Source organism: Rattus norvegicus, chromosome 6, assembly GCF_036323735.1.
Source record: "Rattus norvegicus strain BN/NHsdMcwi chromosome 6, GRCr8, whole genome shotgun sequence".
NCBI classification, from domain to species: Eukaryota; Metazoa; Chordata; class Mammalia; order Rodentia; family Muridae; genus Rattus; species Rattus norvegicus.
Window position 1 is genome coordinate 33,847,785 of NC_086024.1, and position 21,232 is coordinate 33,869,016.

General features: G+C 49.8%; 1 protein-coding gene across 7 annotated transcripts in view; it reads right to left on the minus strand.

Moving 5' to 3' along the window:
* Klhl29 (kelch-like family member 29) overlaps nt 1–21,232 on the minus strand; it is a 304,134-nt gene that overhangs the window by 41,863 nt on the left and 241,039 nt on the right. For all 7 annotated transcript variants that reach the window (NM_001106713.3, XM_017594072.3, XM_006239857.5 and 4 more), the window contains 2 exons: nt 21,017–21,158; nt 17,873–18,385 (listed from right to left, as the gene is read on the minus strand). In NM_001106713.3, coding sequence (NP_001100183.1) covers nt 17,873–18,385; nt 21,017–21,158 — 655 coding nt within the window. The remainder of the gene's footprint in view (nt 1–17,872; nt 18,386–21,016; nt 21,159–21,232) is intronic.

Genomic DNA, 21,232 nt, shown 5'->3' on the forward strand with positions numbered 1-21,232 from the left:
TTTGCAGCACGTGATGGCGGCGCTGGGGGCGGGGTGGGCGGCGCCTCACTGTCACCCAGGAGGGGCTAAGGCACGCCTGTGCTGCATAATGCGCCTGCGCGACCCGTGGCTGCCAGCTTGGGCTGGGGCCCCAGGCTGGTAGAGGGCAGGGCAACGGTGTGAAAAGCCCCAATAAAGGAAAGAGGCCATCTAGAATGACACTTGCGTCATGCAACCGGGGCGTTCATCTGTATCCTGGACCTAGAAGAGCTGGCCCTAGGAGGCATGTTTCCTTCCTGTATCTCCTTGTGAGACTAGCCATTATCTTATCTCCTTTATCCCTCAGGGTTAACCCTAAGGTCTATAGGAAAACCAAGCTTCCAGAGAAAAGAACTTGTCCAAGACCTCACAGCTAGTGAGCCAGGATGAAGCTGTGCTTACAAAAAAATGAGCATTTAAACGGCTGCCTTTTGCTGTTTCCTGGACACTCTCCTTAGAGGCAGAGCAGGTGCAACAAGCCCAGGAAAGTTTAGGGTTCATTTGGGAATACGAAGCTTGAAGTCTATATAGCACAGCCAAGGAAGGGGCTGTCTCGGGGTGGGGGTGGGGGATGGGGTGGGCTGGGGTGGGGTAGGGTGGGTAGGTCAGCATCCGGCTGGATCTAGATGGCTTAGAGGCATGGGTAAGGCTGGCTGGTGTGACCCGCGGGGTGGGGATGGGGGTGAGGTCAGGGGAGAAGAGTATCTGTAAGAAGAGGCAAGGTAAGTCCTGAGGAGTCTGGAGCCAGCCAGGTCTGGTTAGGCTACCCTTGAGCTGCAGAGGGGATGTTAGGCCTTAGTGAGGAAGGGGCGACACTATTCACTGGGAGAGGCTTGTGGCACACCAGGGACAACTGGTGAACCCATTGCCTGGTGACCAGAAACATCTAAGGCCTTAGTGGCCCAGGGCTTGCTTACCTTCTCTACAGCCTCTACTATTGCACCAAACCACCTGAGGAGAAGGAGAACGTTTGAACTTTGCTGTGTGTGTGTGTGGTGCAGCTCAGCACAGGCCACGATCCATGCAAAAGAGAATGTAAAAAAGTACCTGGCCGAGAGAGAAAGGGAGGGCGGAACATTTGAATGAGGTTAGAAAAACCTACAGAAGCCGCTGACTGCAACTCTTCGAGGGTGACTTTTGCTCAGATGCTTTAGCCTGGTGGCCACCTCTGCTTCTGTGGGCAGCCCTGACCATATTCCTCCGTCCACATGGTCATCTGTGCATGCACTCATGCATTCAACAAGTGTTTGCTGAGTACAGCTGTGTGCCAACACTGGGATACAGCATGGAACAAGACAGATGCTTTGGAGCGGACTTCTTATTCCAGGGTATCTGGCGACCCCCTAAAATGTGCCCTTTTTGTTCGGGCTAGGCAGCTCAGTGAGTTCAGGAGGACTGGGTAGTGATGCGCGGGGAGGGGCAGTGGGTGGTATCTTAGGCATTGGCTGCATGTAGACAACAAGGTCTGGGCAGATGGCCTACTAGAGCCTTGGGGCTCAATGACATATTGTTGCTCCTCCCTTCTCCCAGCAGCCAATGATCCTCATAGAACTAGGGCACTTGTACTCCCACTGGGTAAGATCTCTTCTGTTGAAATGATCTCTTCCTAGGAAATGGAGTATACTCCTGTCCCTTCCAGTGCTCCAAGCTATATCCCAGCTTTAGCATGGCAAAGCTAGGCTTGGTCAGTGTGATGGTTTGCATATGCTCGGCCAAGGGAGTGGCACTATTAGAAGATGTGGCCTTGTTGGAGGAACTGTGTCACTGTGGGGGTGGATGTGGAGACCCTTCTCCAAGCTGTCTGAAGATGCCCAGTCTGTTCCTGGCTTCCTTCGGGTGAAGATGTAGACCTCTCAGTTCCTCCTACACTATGCCTGTCTAGATGTTGCCATGATCCCCCACCTTAATGATAATGGACTACCTTTGAACCTTTAAGCCAGCCCCAAGTATAAGTTGTCCTTTATAAGAGTTGCCTTGGTCATGGTATCTGTTTACAGCAGTAAAAACCTAACTAAGACAGTAAGGAAGGCAGTGGAGATCATACACTGTATGCAGAGGCAGCCTGGCTAACAAGTCTCTTGAGACGCTGTCTTGGCTGTATGGAATCTCCTATCAGAGTTTCTCTCATTGCCTCAGAGTGGTAGGAGATGCCTGCATGGTGCCTCTGAGTGCCCCAGGACACTAGCTAGAGTCTCAGAGTCCTGGTGACTCATAACTGAGTGCTGGGGTGTGATTCTCTGAACATCTGTCCACTCCTGGCTATGAGAACCACCTCTTGTTGGTTCCACATAGAAACTCTTCTGGCTTCCCAGGCTTCTCTGAAAAGCACGGATGCATATTTTCCACAACTTCCTATAGAGATTTCAGGGCGAAGCTGCAAGGGTTCTGAGTTGGAGGATGCCCTTCTGATTTCCCATGGCAGGTAGGCAATCCCTGCTGGACTGTGGGAGAACATCTGTGTCAATCAGTAGGGATGAGGGACCACATGTGAGCCAGGTGGAGGTGATCTCACCCCATGCTCCCAATTGGGGTACTCACGAATTACTTCCCTGGCTCTCTTTCCAGGAGTCCTTATTTGGAGAGAATGGGTGCCAGAGGGGTCAGCCATGCCTTAGGCTGGCATCTGGCCCTGAGGTTCTGTGTGGGGTTCAGGGAGGCTTCTGGAGGAAGGGCTGGCAAGAGGCAGGGTATAGTGGGGGAGCCAGCTTGAGCAAGAACAGTGACTGTGTCACACAGAGGTCTCGAGGAGCTGATTGGTGGAGAGGGCAGAAGCCATGAATGGCTTGCCAAGAGGAGCTCTGGAGGATGTGAGCAGAGAACCTGATAGAATTCGCTAAGGCTCCTGTGTTGGCAGCGTGCAGAGTGGTCAGGAAGCAGCAGAAATGAGGCAGCCACTCAGGGAGGCTGAGACCATGAAGAGGCTGACTAGGCTAGGAGGAGGGTAGAGGAGGCTGGTCCTCGAGCTCCACTGAAGGGCTTCATGTGGGAGAGTTAACAGGCTAGGTGTCCTCATGGGTGACTGGGGCTCTCATGGCTGGCTACCCTGGGCTTCTATGAGGATATCTTTATCAATTCAAAGCATAATTATCAGGGATGGAGTCGGGGCCCCTTTGTGGTATCGCATGGGATAAAGCCGTGCTGAACACCCCCACCGCCATTTCTGGAGCCAGACACTGAGGTGTAAGGTAAATACAGGTTAAAGTCTAGGCTTTGGGATAACGGAAGTCTCATTTCCATTTCTCCTCTGTCCCTGACCAGTTGGATAAGTATAGGATAGTAATGTCGTGTTTCTGAGCCATAGCTGCATCTGTAGATGGGGGGGGGGTCATGATAACCCATTTCACAGATGTGAAGATTAAATAGATCAATATGTGTACTGAGCTTGGAAGAACATTCTGGAGGGAGGCAGCCTCCATAGCCCCTGGGGGCTGCAGCTCAGAGGTCAGTCAGGTCATACTGTATAGCTGCAGGGGGCATCATTCACCTCAGAGTCCTCAGGGTTTCTTGAATTACTCTCACAGTTTCCTGATAGGTGGCAGGCAAGGGTCTTGAGAAAAGGATACCTTCTTACATATCCCGTAAAGTTGCTAAATTGGCCAGAGGCGGGGGTGTTCTAAAGTCATTCACAGTTGGGTGGGGGAGACAGACATGAAAATAGACTGTCAAGATGCTCGGGTAGGGAGGAAGGGTGGAGCCTGCACGTGTCTCTGAGGGTTAGCTGAGGAGAGGGCCCGCTCTGCCGTGCTGAGCCTGCTGCCTCAGAATTCCCACTAGAAAGCAGTGTTACTGAATAAGAGAAACCTTGCTCTCAGACCCTCCAATAGTCCCCAGTCGGAGATAGACGGGGCTGCAGTCCTGAGAGGCCCACGTCTCTTTGCTCAGGTTATCAGTGTGGAGACTTTCTCTGTGTGTTCAGTCCCCCGTGGAAAAGGCAGGTACTGAATACAAAATAAATGCCCAGATCTCTGTGCGCCACACTTCCTGACTAGCTCATAATTTACCTCATATGCTAGGTTGGCTATCAGGAGGCTCCCAGCTCCTGAGGAAGCCTTCCTGCCAACCCCCTTCCCTGGAGGGAGGCACAGAGGCCAGTGTACTTAAAAGGGATCCAATAGCCTGTGCTCAGCGTGTGCAGGGGGAAGGAGGCTCTGTGAGCTTCACAGGGGACCCCAGAACTGGACTGCTTCCTTTACCTCTGCTGCTTGCTCCCTCATCAGCAGTCCCTAGCTCTTGTAAGGCTGATGAGACAGCCTTACCACTTCCGTGTTCTGGGGTTAAAAGTGTTTCTGAAAAGGGAGGGACCCTCTTCACAATCAGCAGAGGCAAGATGGCTAGGTATGTTCTGGTCTAGGTTGGAAACACAGGGGTCTCTCAGTATGAGTCAGCCTGGCAGAGGCTAATAGGGAGAGAGGGGTGAAGATCAGGCAGGAAGGAGAACTGTGGAGTGGGGGAGGGCGAGAGGATAGGAGGCCAGGGAAGGAGGCTGTGCTGGGCTTAGACGACTTAGAACCTCCAGGCTTGGGACTCACCATCAGCTGGCTCTAGACTCCCCAGAGAGCATATACTTCAGAGGCTTCTGTCAGGTAGCTGAGAGGTCAGGGCAAAAATACATCCTCACCTGCCCCTGAGTCCCTTTCTGGAGCCAGGAAAGACTCAAGAAACAGGATGCTGGGGGACCAACTAGCCTGTTCAAGCCACAGTGATCCAATGGGAAGGAAGAGGAGGAGAAAGAGGAGGGGGAAGGAGGAAGAAGAGGAGGCACTATCTTCTTCCTGAAGTTTCGCTGTTATCCTCCAGAGGAGCATCTGCTTGGGGAAGGAGAACTGCTCAGGCCTCCAGCTCTGTACCAAGTTCCCACGGAAAGGAGACTCAAGCCTCCCTCCCAAGGAGGACCAAGGGAATTTTTTTTTCTACTCTGCTGAGCTCCGGCAAAGATATCAGCACATGGTTAATCTTCCTTTTGCTCAGAAATGCAGAGTAATTTGCCCGAATGGGGATTTCTGCATATTTATACTAATGTCTGTGTTTAAAGCTTATGAGACAGGGAATTGCTGAGAGATGTCCATTAGCAATATATACAGACTGCAATTATTCCTTTATGGTGTGCGGTTTGACTGCAGAATGTTTTATTTCTATGGAAGGAGTGGGCTTTGCCTACCGTGTTTTCTTGTGCGCCAGAAGAAATCAATAATCCCAGAACTGAAAAGAGGCAAGGCGACCTAAAAGGATGTGACCTTTTAGGAATTTTAGAGCCTTGAATACACGATGCCAGGAACTGCCTTGGTCCTCAGAATCTAAATTCCAGTAAGCGCTCAAGTGAGTGGAATTTGGAACATTTAGGATGTGGACAAAAAACTTACACACCTTCCCTAGGACAAGACAAAGCTGTTAGTTCATGGGGCCAGGAGGAGGAGAAGGGGTATCCTGCCTGAGACCAACAGGACAAGAGATCAAGGGACCAGAGGATCCTACTTCTGTCCTCCGTTCCCCATTCTCTACTGGTGTCAGAAGTAGGTTTTTATCAGAAATAAAGGAGACTGCAGACAAAAGGTTCCACAGACTGGATCCACAGACAAAAGGTTCTTGGGATCTGCAGGTCATGGCTGTAAATACAGTTTTTGTACATGTGGAGGGCTGGAGGTCCAGGGAATAGTGTGGATGTCTAGACTACATGAGGAACACCAGGGCAGGCATGGGGTCCGGTGGCTCTGCCTCACCAAGATTCTGGCCAGGAATTGTCTGCAAGATTCTATTCCTTAGAAGTTCATGCTCTCCCTCTGTAAGTTTGATCTGTGTTAACCGTGCCGCTGTACTTCAACCCTTACCTAGCCTCTTGTTTTTCCTGTCTTTTGTTAGAGTCTCTCTCTGCCACTCAGGATGGTCTTAACTCACGATTCTCCACTCTCAGCTTCCAAAGTGCCAGGATTACTGGTATGTGCCACCATGTTTGGCTTCTTATGACTTTTTTTGCTGCTAGACGACATAAAACAGACAACTCCCAAGCAGGCTTCACATACCTTTGGGGCCACTTCTGCATTGTGGAGGCGATGCTCCCAAGGCCTAGGACTCCAAAATGGGTGGAGGGATGCAGATGGAGGGACATATGACTGCGTATAGCAGCAAACTACCTAGGGCATGGCTTTTGCTCCCCATGGGGCTGCCACACCTCACGTCTTTCCCTTTCCCTTCCCCTCATATCTCACAGTTCTCCTGATCCATCGTTTGCTGCAGAGTCTCTGTGATGTTGGGGATCTCCATCGGACCCCAGGTGGTCTCCTTCCGCTCAGCATCTGTCACCACATGTTCCTCTGCAAGCTGGCCTTCACGTGTGGGCCCCATTCCCTCGGCGGGAAAGCACTATTCTTTTCAGGCTCCAAAATAGTGTCTTGAAGTTGATGCTGGCTTCTCTCTTGCCTTCTTGCACAGTGATCTCTTCCAAGAGGCGCTGGGGTCCAGAAGAGGGACAGATGGTCCCCTTCTTTTTATAACACGGCCAGTCTTTTGAAGTGAAGAGCTCTAAGCACAAGTTTGTCTTTAGCAGATGTTCTGTGGGCACAACAAGTGCCACTTTGCGCTCTCAAGCAACTGTGAATGGTGGTAACTGGGAAAGAGCCGGAAATGGGGCTTTGGTGTATGTTCAGGGGGGTGCAGGGGCCGTGGCATGCTGGTTCCTGTGTAGGTTGCAGCCAAGCTGAAATCTGTCCAGCCAGTTCTTTTATACTTGTGCAGCCCAGAGACTGCCCAGTAGTCGTTGCAATATATAGCGGTCATTTCTGTGGTGTTGGCTGTTGGATTACACTCTCCGGCATCTACTAGCTATGTCGATCAGCTACTGGGCTACTCATTGTGGAGGTACCTTTTCTCTGTGGCTGTAAAGGGCTGAATGGAAGATTTTGCTGACGCTATGAATGACTGGCTAGACGTGGCATGTCTTGAGCTTACCAGGAGTTGAAGGCTGTGTTAAATGTCGGCCGGAAGCCAATTCCTGTATCTCTGCCCTGGCGGCTCTTCATCCATTGGTGACAGAGACTTGAGGCGTCAATAACGACTTCTAAATGGACGTGTGCTGTTTAGTAGATTTCAAGACTTTCATTCATTTAAAAGGGCATAAGCTCAATTAATAGACCTCATTAACTCCAAAGATGTATCATCTTTGCTCAGAATTGGCTCCTTCACAGGATGACGGGCTCCATTAACTTTACTGCGTTGGCAATACTTTGAGTAAGGCATGGGAGATGTAGCAATGGGGAAGAATTCCCAGGGCTGCCTGCCTCCCAAGCTCCAGTGGCTTCTGTGGCCAGTGCTCTGTCTGCAGTATCCTCAAATAACCTAGTTCCTTGTACGGACTGACTTTGGAAATTCCATACATCTACCTTATCCATCTGTCTCTCCACCCATGAAACAAAGAACCCAAGAGCCTATCACAATGCTAGTCACATGATGCTAGGCTATAGAAAGCAGTCATTATGGGAGTTCTTATTGTTAGCCTCAGTGACAGCGCAAATCTGCTCTCACTATGGCATCAACCCCTGTGTCTCTGCCTTGTCCAAGCCTTCATTTTTCTTTTTTTTATCTAGAAACCTGCCCAAATGGGACAACTGCAAGGAATACACAAATACAGGGTAGATAGGCAATAAACACAGCTAAGTGTGTGGCAGCCATTGTCCCTGTTACGCACCCTTCTGGAAGACAAGGCTATGCTTTCCAGCTAAACCCAAGTCTTGTCTGGAGTGGTGGGCCCTCACCATAGTTTAAGACAACTCCACAAGGTCAGCTTCATTCCTTTGATAGGTATCATTACTAGGAAGGAGGGAGGTCACATGTCTACTTAACTGAAGTGTGGGACGCCGGCACTGGGAAACCTGAAGGTAATGAACGTTCTCATATAGAAAAAAGACCTGGGCCTGGAGAGACAGTTCTCAGTTGAGAGCTCCTGCATTCCAATCTAAGCATGAGGACTGGAGTTCAGATCCCGGTCCCCACATAACAAGTGGGTCTTGAGCACAGTTCTAACCCCGGCAGAGAGAAGGGTAAGACTACGATGGTTTCTGTGCTTGCTGGCCATTAGCCTAACCCAATAAACTTAGCTCTATGTTCAAGGAGAGACCACACCTCAAAGGCTTAATAAGGTGGAAAACGTTAGAAGACAAACCTTTAGCCTTCACATCCATGTACAAATGTGTGTACCCACCATGTGCACATACCTTATACACATATAACCATAGTCACACACATTCTCTGTCTCTGTGTCTCTGTGTCTCTCTGTCTCTCACATACACACACATATAAAGAAAGACAAAAATACAGGAATTATTTCTGGATCAAAAATAACTTCTAGAACCTGCCTGTTTAAATGGCTAGGGAGATCAGAAGCTTTCAGAATTACCACAAGATGACCCCCAAATCCAGGGCTTTTTAAGGTTCTGGGGCACAGATCTGAATAGATAGCAAGGTATCTTGGGCCCCCGAGACTGGCCCCTGAAGGAACTTTCGGCAACAATGGATGAGTACGGTTGATCATTCACTCTATTCCTACGAGACCACTGTCACTAAGCAGGCATTTCCAAAGACGACATCGACCCATGAGACTTGATAGGGTGAGGGTTCTAAAGTCCCTGAGGGGTTGCCCAGGTCATCTTTCCCTTTCTTTTTGGGATGAGTGTCCCCTTAGTGATATGTTCAGGGGCCATTACTGACCTATCCCATGTGGCACCATAGAGGACTTGGTCTCGTGTGAGAGTATGGACCTGCCTTTGAGAACGTACAATGTCTATGGGGTGCATGGCTCAGTCCCAGCTGCAGATCTCAGGCAGGCAGGCCCTGGCCTTGTCTCTGGGCTTCCATGTGTAGGAGGACAGAAGCAGTCAAGATGGAGGATTCCTAGCATCAGGGGAGTTGATTGCCCAGGCCACCTGGTTATGGGGGTGGTTTTCAGGCCACCCAGGGAATGGGGGTGGTTCCCCTGGAAATTTTCTAGGGTGTTCCTGGGAATGATGTGACATGTTGGTGGTAACTTTACCTTCATTGCCCTTGGCTGTAACATGAGGTACTTTTGTTAAACGAGGGCTCAGGAAATACCCTCCCCTGCTATCCACTGTGATGGTCCTAGGGAGTGGGTTGCAAATGGTGAGTGGCTTATTTCCCCAAAGAAGATTTTTACTTAAAGAGAGGGAGAAGAACAGCTTTTCAGAGAGCTCAGCAGAAACAGGGTAGGAATGGTGGGAGCAGGCGGTACTGAGATACAACTAACCCCAATGATTTCAAGAAAAACAATTCTCGGATCTCAGTGGAAAGGTTAACTTGGTCCTGACTTTACAGAGGCGAAACAGTGGCTAAGTGCATGGCGGTTGTGCTGTGGCAAGGGGATGCCCTTTCTGCTTGACAATTAGATGGATTTAAAGACTACTGTTATTATAGCCAGGCATGGCGGCACATCCCTTTAGTCCCAGAACTTGGGAGACATAGGCAAGAGGATCTTCATGAGTCCCAGGACAGCCAAGTCTATATCTTATTTCAAAACAAAATAAAACAAAACAACAAAATTCTCAGATAACAAAGACTATTACAGACTGAATGAACTCCCTTCAAAGCCATATCTACCCATTTGGAGATGGGCCCTTAAGGAGGCTACAAGGGTAGTCTAACAGAAGAAGAAGGCGCAACACAGATACACTTCCATCCAGCAAAGTCCTTGCAAAACGCAGCATCAAGGAGAGAGGGACCAGGAGACAGCGACCCTGCCTGCACTCTGACATATATCCCCAGCTTCTGCAGCTGTAAGGAAACACGTTCTGCTGTTGAAGCCATCCTGTCTGCAGTGTCTTGTGATGACAGCCGCCCTGGCAGAGCTGACTGTCATGAACTGACCTTGCCCAAGTGAGGAAAAGCACAGATGCACTGGCCTTGTCTGCAGACTGCATCTGAAGCAACTGGGCAATGAATGACAAGAGGCAAGCCGTTCAGAAAAGAGGCAGCTCACAGGTCTCTGTGGGGCGGTCCACCATCCTGCTGCAAAACTAGGAGAGTAAAGAAAATTTGCTTGCGGAAGCCGTGAAACTCTTGAGCTTCTCTCTGAGGTGGGGGTAATACATATACACATGCACAAACACGCACAAACATACACAAACACACACAAAACCACATACCACACTTTATTTTTCCTCTTAAGAGAGTTACTCCAAGAAAACAGGCAATGACAACTGCTTCAATAGATGGCCACCTTTCGGCTATTTTTTTTCCTTCAAGCCATTTGCACGATGTTTTGTGTTCCTGAAATACTACACTTGTATTATTTTTACCTTTTACATTCCTAGAATGGCGAGTGTACTCCTGAATGGAATGTAATTTCAACCAAATCGCTTCTCATCGAGCTGGTTTTGTGCCATGTTTTCTCCAGTTCTACTTCATGATGTGGTATAGCGTTTATCCAGGCCCCCTGCGTGACACAGGGGCGAGCAGCAGGGCCCCCACATGCTCTACCTAAACATCATGCTCAGAACTGACCCAAGACTCTGGAGAGGAAAGTTCTGGAATCAGTTCTGACTCTTCATGCCTTTACAAGTAACATCCATCAGCAGTTGAAGCCTGTTCAGACAATGGTTAGGCACCAGGCACTTGGCCATTAAACTTCTGTCACACTGGGAGAGAGAAAGACACACAGTAAACTTTCAGACTTTTGGTGTGTTCCTGATTTCCCTTTCAGGGATTAACGGTGGTCTGGGTGACTCATACCTAGGTCCACGCCTATGATAACCAAGGAAACTTTTACCTTCTAAGACCATGAAGGCCTGGAGATTGATGTATGTTTACCATAGGTTATCACTTTCCAAACACCAAGGTAGGGAGGCCGGTATGTACAGTATAGCCAGGCTTTGAGTGCCTTGGCTTAAAACAAGCATACCAAAAGTCACTAAGCAACTGTGATGGTTTGCATATGCTTGGCCCAGGGAGTGGCACTATTAGAAGGTGTGGCCTTGTTGGAGTGCGTGTGTCACTATGGGTGTGGGCTTTAAGACCCTCATCCTAGCTGCCTGGAAGCCAGTCTTCCACTAGCAGCCTTCAGGTGAAGATGTAGAGCTCCTAGCTGCTCCTGCACTATGCCTGCCTAGATGCTGTCATGCTCCTGCCTTGATGATAATGGACTGAACCTCTGAACCTGCAAGCCAGCCCCAATTAAAGGTTGTTTTTATAAGAGTTGCCTTGGTCATGGTGTCTGTTCACAGCAGTGAAACCCTAACTAAGACAGAAATCCAGTCTCTAATCAGGATGGCTTTCTCTGTAGACCACTTGAGTAGTAGTAGTAGAGATGATGGTGATAGCAGTGGTGGTAGTGGTGATGGTGGTGGTGGTGGTGTGTGTGGAGAGGAGTGCAGCCTCTCCCACTGCCAGCCCCTAACTTTCTCAAAGGCCTGTTACCATACCTGGAAGACTTTGAATCACCCAGGGCCTCTTGTTTGGAAGAAGCAGAGATTGTGTGGAGCACACAGCTACCATGCTGGCTATGCATTTTTGTTTGACTTATGGGAGGCGTCACCTATGAGCTCTGCACAGAGCTGGTGTCTCCGAACACTTATGAGTTGCTCAGTAAATACCCAGTGGAGCATCAGGGAGACAGGTGACATGCCCCTAGCTATCCCATGGTCTGAGTGTCACTGACATTTGCTTCACCAGTCATTCTGCCATTGCCTGCTCTAGCTTGCTGACCTTGAGTGATGACAGGGGCTTACTTGGGTCAGGGCAGCTGGTTTCTGTACTGTGGGTCAGTGCCATTTAGGAAAGGCCTGGGAAATGTCTCCTCCTTTTGTTCCCTCAAATTCTTACAGGCATTTTGACTTCTAGTAGGTGGGGCAGGATCTCTGACTTTGAGGATGCTAGGTGTATATTAGAGGCCGGGAAGTCAGTAGGTTTCCCCGGCAGCACGAGAAAGCACGGAGCCCTCAACCTGCCTGTGCCATGGGTGTGTGGCTGGGTCACCTCCTGCTAGGAGGATGACAGTACCTCTGTGTGGTCCGGCTGCCTTTACTGCAGCAGGCTGCTTGCCTGTTCACTCACAGGCAAATGATCCATTAACCAAACAGTTAAGCCCTAGACAACTCTCCAATTAATAAAGAACAAAGCCCCAAGGACAGAGCCCTGGGAAAGGGCTTCACAGTGGGCTAGGGCAGGCTGTAGTCTAGTGAAGAAGAAGTATCTTGTGGGTGTGGACAAACCTGAGACACACCTGCCTCCTGTGAGAGGGCGTGTGGGCAGGATGTGGGGACCTACTGGGTAAAGTGAGGGTGATGTGACTGGCTCCTGGGTCACAGGCAGTGAAGATTAACTGCTTTTCTTCCCTATGATTCCTTCAGACTCACGGGAGTAGCACAGGTATCCTTATTGTGAGCCTATCCTGCACAGGCACAGCATTCAGATTTAGTGTTATCTAACCTTCTAAGTCGGTCTGGCTTACAGAATTGAAAACAGAGGCAGAGTCCCATTTACTGGCACAAGTTTGCTGGGGTAGTGTGTGGAGAGATTGGGACGTTTACCCAGTTGATCTGGGCCCCCGACTACCCTTCGTTGCTTCACCTGATCTTGCCTTGGCCACTTGATCTGTAGGAATCAGACAACACTAGTTGTTTAGCCTGTTGTTGCATACACGGATGTGTACTTAATCCTGCCTGTGTGTCCTTGGCTCCCTGATACCAGGAAGAAGGTTACAGGATGCTGGCCCTCCTCCTCCCATCGTTCAGAGGAACCACCTCCCCCTAAATAGAACAGTTCTTGGATTTGGGGGAAGGTGCCAGCAACAGGTTGGTTTCTTCTGGTTGTTATGGTGATGGTGGAGGATTGTAAAATGTTACAAAGGGAGAAGGCAATTTTCTGCCATTCAAAGGGGACCCCTGGGAACCAGGCCTTCAGACATCATGATGTTAACATGCTCTCCTAAGACTCTGGAAAGCAAACTGGTCTTTGATTCGTCGCATTAACCTGAACTCCTAAAAGGCCATGGGTGCTGAATGGTGGCACGGATGGGGGAGAGAGAGAGATCATGCACACTTTTATTGTGACTGTACCAGGCACTGTGCTAAAAGCTGCAAATAAAATAAGTCAATCCTCACAGCAGCTGTAAGAAGTGGCTTCTGCCATTGCTATTTTAAAGATGAGGAAGCTGGGGTAGAATTTTAGTGTGGGACAGGCATGGAGGCTGCAGAATGACTTCCCTGAGAGATTTTTTTTTTTTTTTTTTGCATACCAGGATGCCCAAGGGTACTGCCTGCTTTTGGGAACAAGGACAAGTCACAGAGAGGTCCATCTTTGTGCCTTCATCTGTCACACGCTCCATACAGCTCTCGATGAGGAGGACTGTTTTGACTCGGGCTAGAATGGGGTTCCGGTGAAGTGCTTACCCACGGAGGCTCTCAGTCTGAGGAGGGAAGAAGCACGGGCAACTGCCTGTAAGTGAACGACCCACAGCACAGGGCGTGCCTCAAACAGAGACCACGAGAACTCGGCCTGCGCACAGACTCCTAAAGGACGAAGTGCAAGGCGGGCAGGTGTCAGGGACTGAGGTGTTAGGGGTGACCATCAGACATTTGAGGGGGTATGGCAGGACAATGCATTTTACAAAGACCACCCTGGCCGATTCTTGGAGCTTCTGCTCAAGGGACACGTTTTGGGCCAGTAAAGGACAAGTGGTGGCAGCTCTGAGGTTGAACCCTGGATGGACTCTGGGTGACATTTCCAGGATAGCGCAGGGAAGGTTCCTGCAGCCTGGGCAGTGTGGGGACAGACAGCTTTGTCATGCACTGCAGAGAGAACTGGGTGCTCTGGACTTGTCTGGGTGTGATGCAAGGAGGGGTGAGATATGCCTCAGTCCTAAATCTGGGAGAATAGTTGCCCATCCTCTGGTAGAAAGCAACTCATTCTCTCTCTCTCTCTCTCTCTCTCTCTCTCTCTCTCTCTCTCTCCGGAGCTGAGGACCAAACCCAGGGCCTTGTGCTTGTTAGGCAAGCGCTCTACCACTGAGCTAAATCCTCAACCCCTATGCCATCTCTCAGAAAGTGGCTCAAGCACAGAACCGTGGGCCATGTGAACATGGTATGGCTTGCCCAGTTGCTGAACTCCCTGGACAGGACAGCTGGGCGAGATTTCAGCGAGCGAGCAGGCAAGGGATGAGGGGCAGTCACACCCACAATTCTCATCAGCCCTCCTGGACGCCAGGATTTTATAGGGCAGGGTCTCACTCTGTAGCCCAGGCTGAACTGGATGGAACTCACAGTGTAGCTCAGCTCGGCCTCTAACTCACAGCAGTCTTCCCGCTTCAGTCACCCTGAATGCTAGGATGACTGGCATGAACAAGAGAAGGGAACGGAGCCTCCGAGGTACTGGGAGGCTTACTCCGGTCACAACACTACTCCTCCCACCTATATCCTAAGATATATCCCGCAGAGCATATCCAAAGATGCTGTCCTTGCTGCTGCTAAAGTTGGAGTAGCTGTGGTTCACGCAGGATGCAGTTGCAAGGATGGGCAGAGCTCCTTGGTCTAGAGGTCTAGGGTTGGGTGTGGAGGAGAGAGACCGCAACCACAGAAAGACAAACAATTCATTGCCATGTAGCTCCCTGGTCCTGAGGCTGAGAGGCCCAACTCTGCAGATCATCATGGTCCCCACACCATACCTACAACACTGTCTATACCAGAATAGGCGTGCGTCCATCTGGAGGGAAACAAGACAGCCTTTCTGAAGCTCACCTCTGGATCCAGGGGCTGGAGGTTTTAGAGCCCTCCAGCCTCCGTCTAAGCCACCAACATTCTCTGATGAAAGATGACAGAAATCACCTTGCCATCAGCCCACACCTCTGCTGTGACCCCCGGTGATTGCTAGGAATGGGGTCATTGGACCCCAGTCTTTACACAGGCCTGGAGGTGGCTGAGCTTCTCCCAGAGGATCAGCCCAGAGGTCTGTCCTCATCTCACGACAAGACAAGCACACCAGGCCTTTTATAAAGACTTGGATGGAACTAATTCCGTTTTCCTCCCTTATCACTTTGCACACATGAAATCTATTTTTAATTACCTTTCAATATATAATCTAAAAAAAAAAAAATTCCACAGCTTGTTCCCACCCTCAAATTGTTCTTAGAGAAAGAAAGATTTATCTTGTAAGTTTCTTAAGAAAATCTATATGTGCTCAATGCATTTAAATAACACTCATTAAAGCAAACCGCAGGCGTGCTGGCGTCTCTAGTCACAGATGAGAGACAATCACTTGACCTGCTGCAAATCAAAAGGCATTTTGCACACCACCTTTCTCTTTCAATTGGTTAAGTTTTAAATTAAAGTCCCAACGCCCTTTTTGGGAAGGCGGACTAATAGAGCCTCGACTGAAAATTCCGTGCAGTCGATCGGAAGATAATTACAAGAAACAAAATGTGAAATTTTAAATCAGGACACTAATGAAGTCTAAAAATACCAGTGGCCCATCCCTCTGGCTGGCAAGCCCTGTTCTTCATGGAGGGGGATCTCTCTGCATAATTACTCAACCCCACAAGAGGCCAGGTTGTCTCACCAAACAATAGTAAGGCGAAAATCCTAGGGCTGTAATGAGCTAGATTGTGCGTGGTGGATCCTATTATAATGCTGGGCTAGGTTTCAAACAGAGACTAGGAGAAAAGGAAAATTCTTTTCTTTTTCTTCTTTCCTTTATTTATTTATTTTTAGGCGGAGTTCTGATTTGTGTTGATAACATCGTGTGGTGCCTCCTGTTCCCACCTGGAGCCAGCTGCCTGTCATTTAGGAGTGTGAAGTCAATTGGGTTTCAGGGATGTCAAATCCCTAGGGGCAAAATTAAAAGTGACCCAAACCCAAACCTTCAAGGTGCTGTCAGGAGGATTACTACCGACTTTTCCATGGCAAGTTGTGAAGATCTGGTTTCAAAATTTGGGGTTTCTTATTTTTACCCCCTAAACGTAGTTGTTTGACATTAGACCTGACAGGTAAATTATAGTTTCAGCACTAAAGCTTTTAAGATTAGAAATGAAAGGAGAATTTACTTTAAAAAAAAAAAACACCCAGGCTTGAGGGTTGAACACTCATATGTGTGCAGTCCTTTGTCTTCTGTCACAAATACAAGGGGACCAACCCGCCAGCAAGGGCCATAAACAGACAGGAGAATTAATGTAATCTCCGGAGAAACAGCTGTTCTGGGGAACACCAATGGAAGCAGTGTGCTGGACAGGTCACCATGGTCATTGGCTGGGGGACCCCAAAGCCTCCCAGGAGATGGGGCAGGAGGTGTTTGCGTGCCCTGCTTCCTGTTCTCCCTCAGACCCAGTCTACCCTGGGTGGATTTGTAAAAAAATGGCACAGGGCTCCTCTTGTCTTTTCCACCTATAAGGCTTGGAACCACAGAGGTCAGGCCACACACTTTGGCCTCTCACAGTTGTCCTAGGATCAGTTCTGTAATGGTTTGTTGACCTGGTAGGCTCAGCAGCCTGACCTTACTAACCTGTGTTACCTCATCTCAGGGTTGAGGGTGTTCAGGGATAGCCTGTTCCCAGCAGTGTTTACAGAGATGGATCCTAGCTTAGTGTCCAGCCCTAGACCAGGGAAGTCTAGGGCCAGCTAAGCTGGTTCTCTTCAGTAAAGAATGGTTCCTTTTCTCTAGATAAATGTCTTGAACTTGAAAGGCCAGAAGGACATTTCATTAGCCTTAGCAGGCTCTCACTGTGGGGACACTGGAGCTGTTTAATGCTTCTAGCTTTGGGATAGCCTTGGACAGCTGGGACCCCACAGCGTCTTGTGTTGATAGCTCATAAAATGGAAGTGAGGGTTTTATGTGTGTTTGCACAAGTGCATGTCTGCTTTTGTTCTTTTGTGTAGTCTCTCTCTCTCTCTCTCTCTCTCTCTCTCTCTCTCTCTCTCTCTCAAGAGAAGGCTTGCTAAGCCAAAATAGTTCAAAGAAATCAATTTAGTCTCTCTCTATAAAAAATAGATCTTAAACAAAGCAAGAGTTTACCAGATTTTAGATGTAATTTTCTATAATTTTGTCATTTAAAACTGGTGCTGATTTCCCAAACAAAGGCAAGTCACGGCACATGCAGGTACATGAAATCCCACAGCGAGCTAGGCATGGGGTTTGTTTCTAGAGTGCTCAGTAAGACTGGAGAACGGCTCGGAAGGACAGGGACAAACATCTGGACAATAGTGGGCAGAGAATGCCTAACTGCAGTGTTCCTCTGCTAAGAGGCAGGGATCCTTGTGGTGGACTTTCAGAGATTCAGTGGAAAATCCAAGGCTAATTGTGTATACTCTCTAGCGCCACCTACTGGCACATTTGAAGGAGGCATGGACACGCCAGCAGCCCACAGTGCTTGACAGAGCTGCCTAGTCCTGGCTGGGGCCTCAAAACTTCCCTTCTGCACATCAAATCCTGGCCTGTCTGGGAATGTTCCTGCATTAGTGGCAGGCGAATCTAAGGCAGACAGTCTCAAAGCTCCCTCCTGACCCCCCTGTCCTGCTTAGGCTGGAGTTGTGCTGAGAACTGTGTTATGGTTTTCTCCCTTCCCCAGCTTCTGGTCCCAAGGAGCCACCTCTGAGATCTGTGCAAGGAAACTCCCCTGGGACTGGGGGCTCTGGACTTTTAGGCTCCTCTTTCCTTCCTTCTCATTCTGCTGTTGCTTGTTTCAGCTTCTTTCTTGGCTTTCTGACTGAATTCCACAGACTAAATAGGGAGTTCCTGCCACAGTTAGATGAGGCCAATGAAAGAGCTACCACAAAACACACTCCTGACATCACTGTGTTGGCGTGACCAGGCAGGGAGGTACAGAGGTACAGACCAGGCCCACAGTGGGGTGCGTGACAGCAGAACTTACCTTTAGGGTGCCCTGGGTCGGTGAACTCATACTTCCCCACTCCAATGGTCCGAAGCATTTGTAGCCCATGGGCTGAGTCTGTTGTGGGGGGCCCATTGGTGGCAGGAACACTACTGGGGAGAGCGGCAGATGGCTGGGCTGGTGGAGGTGGAGGCAGCAGGGGCCCTGCCATGTGGCCGTTGCCCACAGCAGTGGGTCCTGGGCGGGCTACCTGCCCCACTCCAGGCAAAGTGGATACCGCCAGGGGCTGAGGGCTGGCATACAGGGCCTGAGCCGGCATGTTCACCACCACACTGCTCAGTGGTTGGGAGGGCGGCTGTGGGAGTGAGTAGTGGCCTGGCATCAGCGGGAGCTGGGGTCCCACATGGGGAGGCAGTGAGGGAGTCACCCCGATGACCGGGGCCTGGACGTTCACAGCCGGACTGAAGGTGGGAGGCTGGGCCACTCCATAGGAGTGTGCGATCAGGGAAGGCTGGTTCCCGGCGGCCACCGTGGTCACCCATGGCCCAGTGCCTGTAAGGGAGATGGAAAAAGAATGTTATTCTGTCAGTTACAGTCATTCAACAAACAGCAACTGCCCCAGGCGTTGGGCTGGGACCTGGAGTAACATCAGTGGCTAATAGGCTCTTGGTAGTTTAAGAATGTGATAATGCAAGGTACAGGGGTGCGTGCCTTTAATCTCAGCATTCTGTAGGGAGGCTGAGCCAAGGCACAAGCAGAACTCTATGAGTTTGAGGTTATCCTGGTTTACATAGCAAGTTCCAGACCAACCAAGGCTGTATAGTAAGACTTTGTCCTAAAACACAAAACAAAGAATGTGTAGTGACAGATGTGGGACTAGGTGCTTTACAGGATATGAAGAAGTGACAAATGCCTATGGGGGTCCAGAGAGGGAAGAACGATCTGTTTGGGAGAAATGAGAAACAAGAAAGTAGAAGGAGCATAACCAGAGGCTTTCAAAGAGACCTCAGCTCATTTCAGCTCTTCTACCTGTGAGCTAAGAGCCCTGGCAAGGAGAGCTTTGGTTCTCCCAGCCTCATTCCTCTCATCTGTTCATCTAGACTGAGAACGGAACACAGAGAGTGTGTTTGAGAGTAAACAAAGTGAAAGCAACAATGTGTCGGACATGGTAGATGCTACATTTGTGTTGCACCGCCTCCTTTGCTGGAGAATTGCCAGCGGATGGGAGTCGAAGAGGAGGCTGGCAGTGGACATTGTTAGCTGGGGTTCCAGGTGATCACAGGGAAGCTCAAAGGTGGCAAGGTATCCCCAGGTACTGGGGAAGAGGTGGATGGAGTCTGGGAAATATTGGAAGAGATTTCCACTCTAGGCTTCATTTCAACACTCACAGGGCCAACCTGTTGGAAACAGGAGGAGACCAGTTTGGCTCTTTGGGTAATTTTAGGAGGATAAGGATGTCCAGAGACCCCTGTTAGGATGTAATGCAAGATGAAGAGGCCAGTTGTGGCCAGGTCAGGCAGAGCAGGGCTTCTGTAAACTTGGAGCTTCATTGACATGGAGGTGACCCTGGGGGCTTGTGAGCAAGCTGAAAGATACGGGCAACAGAGAAATCTAGTGCGGGTCACCTCTGACTTAATGAGACTTTGCTTGGGGTCTCCATTGCCCAGTTCAACCTTGGTTTTTGTGATTCCTCTGAGGTTAGGGTATAGGCTGAGAATGGGGAGATTGAGGTAGGAGCCTGGGAGTACCAGAGGCTAGAAGGAAGGGCTGAGAGTTTCCTCCCAGACACTGGATGAGGAGAAAGGACAGGAGCCCAGATGGCACAGTGATACTCGAGCCATCAGGGGCACTGAGTGAGGACGAGGGGCCAGCAGGAAACTTCTCTGAGTCCTGGTTCTGGTTCCGGGTAGGTGACAAGCACATCTGTCCCGTGTTAGTTTCTTCCTTTGCCACAGGAGCATAATACCAGCATGCAGGAGGCTGCAAGCCTTGTGATCACATGCAGAACAAGGCATACAATAATGTGCAAGAAATATTTATGGTTTGAGTAATGAGGAAGGGAGCCTGCAAGCCAAGAAACATTGGCAAAGCATTGCTGGCTAGATTCTAGAATAGGCTGCTGAGGGGGACCATGTCCAAGCTAAACAGGGGAGGTGAGATCACCACGAGCCAGTCTGACCAGATGCCTCAAAGCCAAGGCCTGTCACCCCAAACTCAGTGCTCCCTGGGAGTAGCTAGGAGACCTGAAGACATGCATCAAAATGTCAGAGCCTGGCTGTCAAGGCCCCAGAAAGCTTCGAGATGCTATGCTATAAAAACGATTCACTTTTTGATGAGATGAATGACTGAAAGAGGCCGGAGCCCTATAGAGAGGCCTCTAGTCACTTACTGTAAGCCCCGACCACTGTTTTTAATCAATGACTTGTGAGCTACCAGGATAGGATAAGGAGGACAATTTGGGACAAACTGGGAACAGAGCGCAGAAAAAGGGGGAAAGGACAGAACCCAAAACAAAACACAGCGCCTGAGACTACAGTGATCCCATTTGGTAGAGATTGGAGAGATCTGTTCTTGTGTCCCCAAACCCTGAGCCCAATTATGAAGAGGTGGCTTTATGACTTACTGAGTCTTACTGGTGGTTGTGCTATGATATGTCTGTGGGTTGAACAGCTATGTGCGAGGGCTGTAATGACCAATGTGGAGGTCCTGAATGAAGGAAGAACACTGGCCAGGCAGTCCGTAGGCTGTTAGCACTGAGTTGTGGCTTTGCACTCTAGAGGGATGTGGAGTAACTGTCTGGAAAGTGAAGGGACTGGAATTCACGGGCCTTAGGACTGACGAGAGTGGGGTGTTCATCTGGCAGAAGTTGTGGAGCTGGGGGTGTCTCCAGGTATCTATACCAAGGTGGGGATAGGGAGCTCTGGGAGCAGTGAGGTCAGAGCTGTTAGCAGGAGGACCAAGATGTTGTGAAGAAATCAGTCCTGGGGCTAGAGCATCCCGGTGCTCATGTAACTATGTGTGAGCCAATACTATATCCCTAGGAGTGTGACTTAAGAAATTTAGGGTCCCACACAGCCCAAGCCCGACACCTGGGCTTCTGCAGACTCATGGGTCAGGGTCTCTGGAGACGAACAGAGCACCCAGCATGTAGGCGTGTGTCTCTGTCAGCTGATGGACACGCACCTGGATTGTCACCCTCCCTCATCTGTTTGGAGGGCGGCTCATCAGTGTCCCAGGGTGTGGACTGATTGACAGGCGTCTGACCCCATCGGATGCTGGTCGTGAGTCCCTGGGACTGATTGTCCGCTTTGGAGATGCCAGGAGCCTGCGGGAAGCAGATGAGAATGGTTAAGCATAGACTGTCCTAGGACCATGTCTGGAATATGTTTCCCCAGTAAC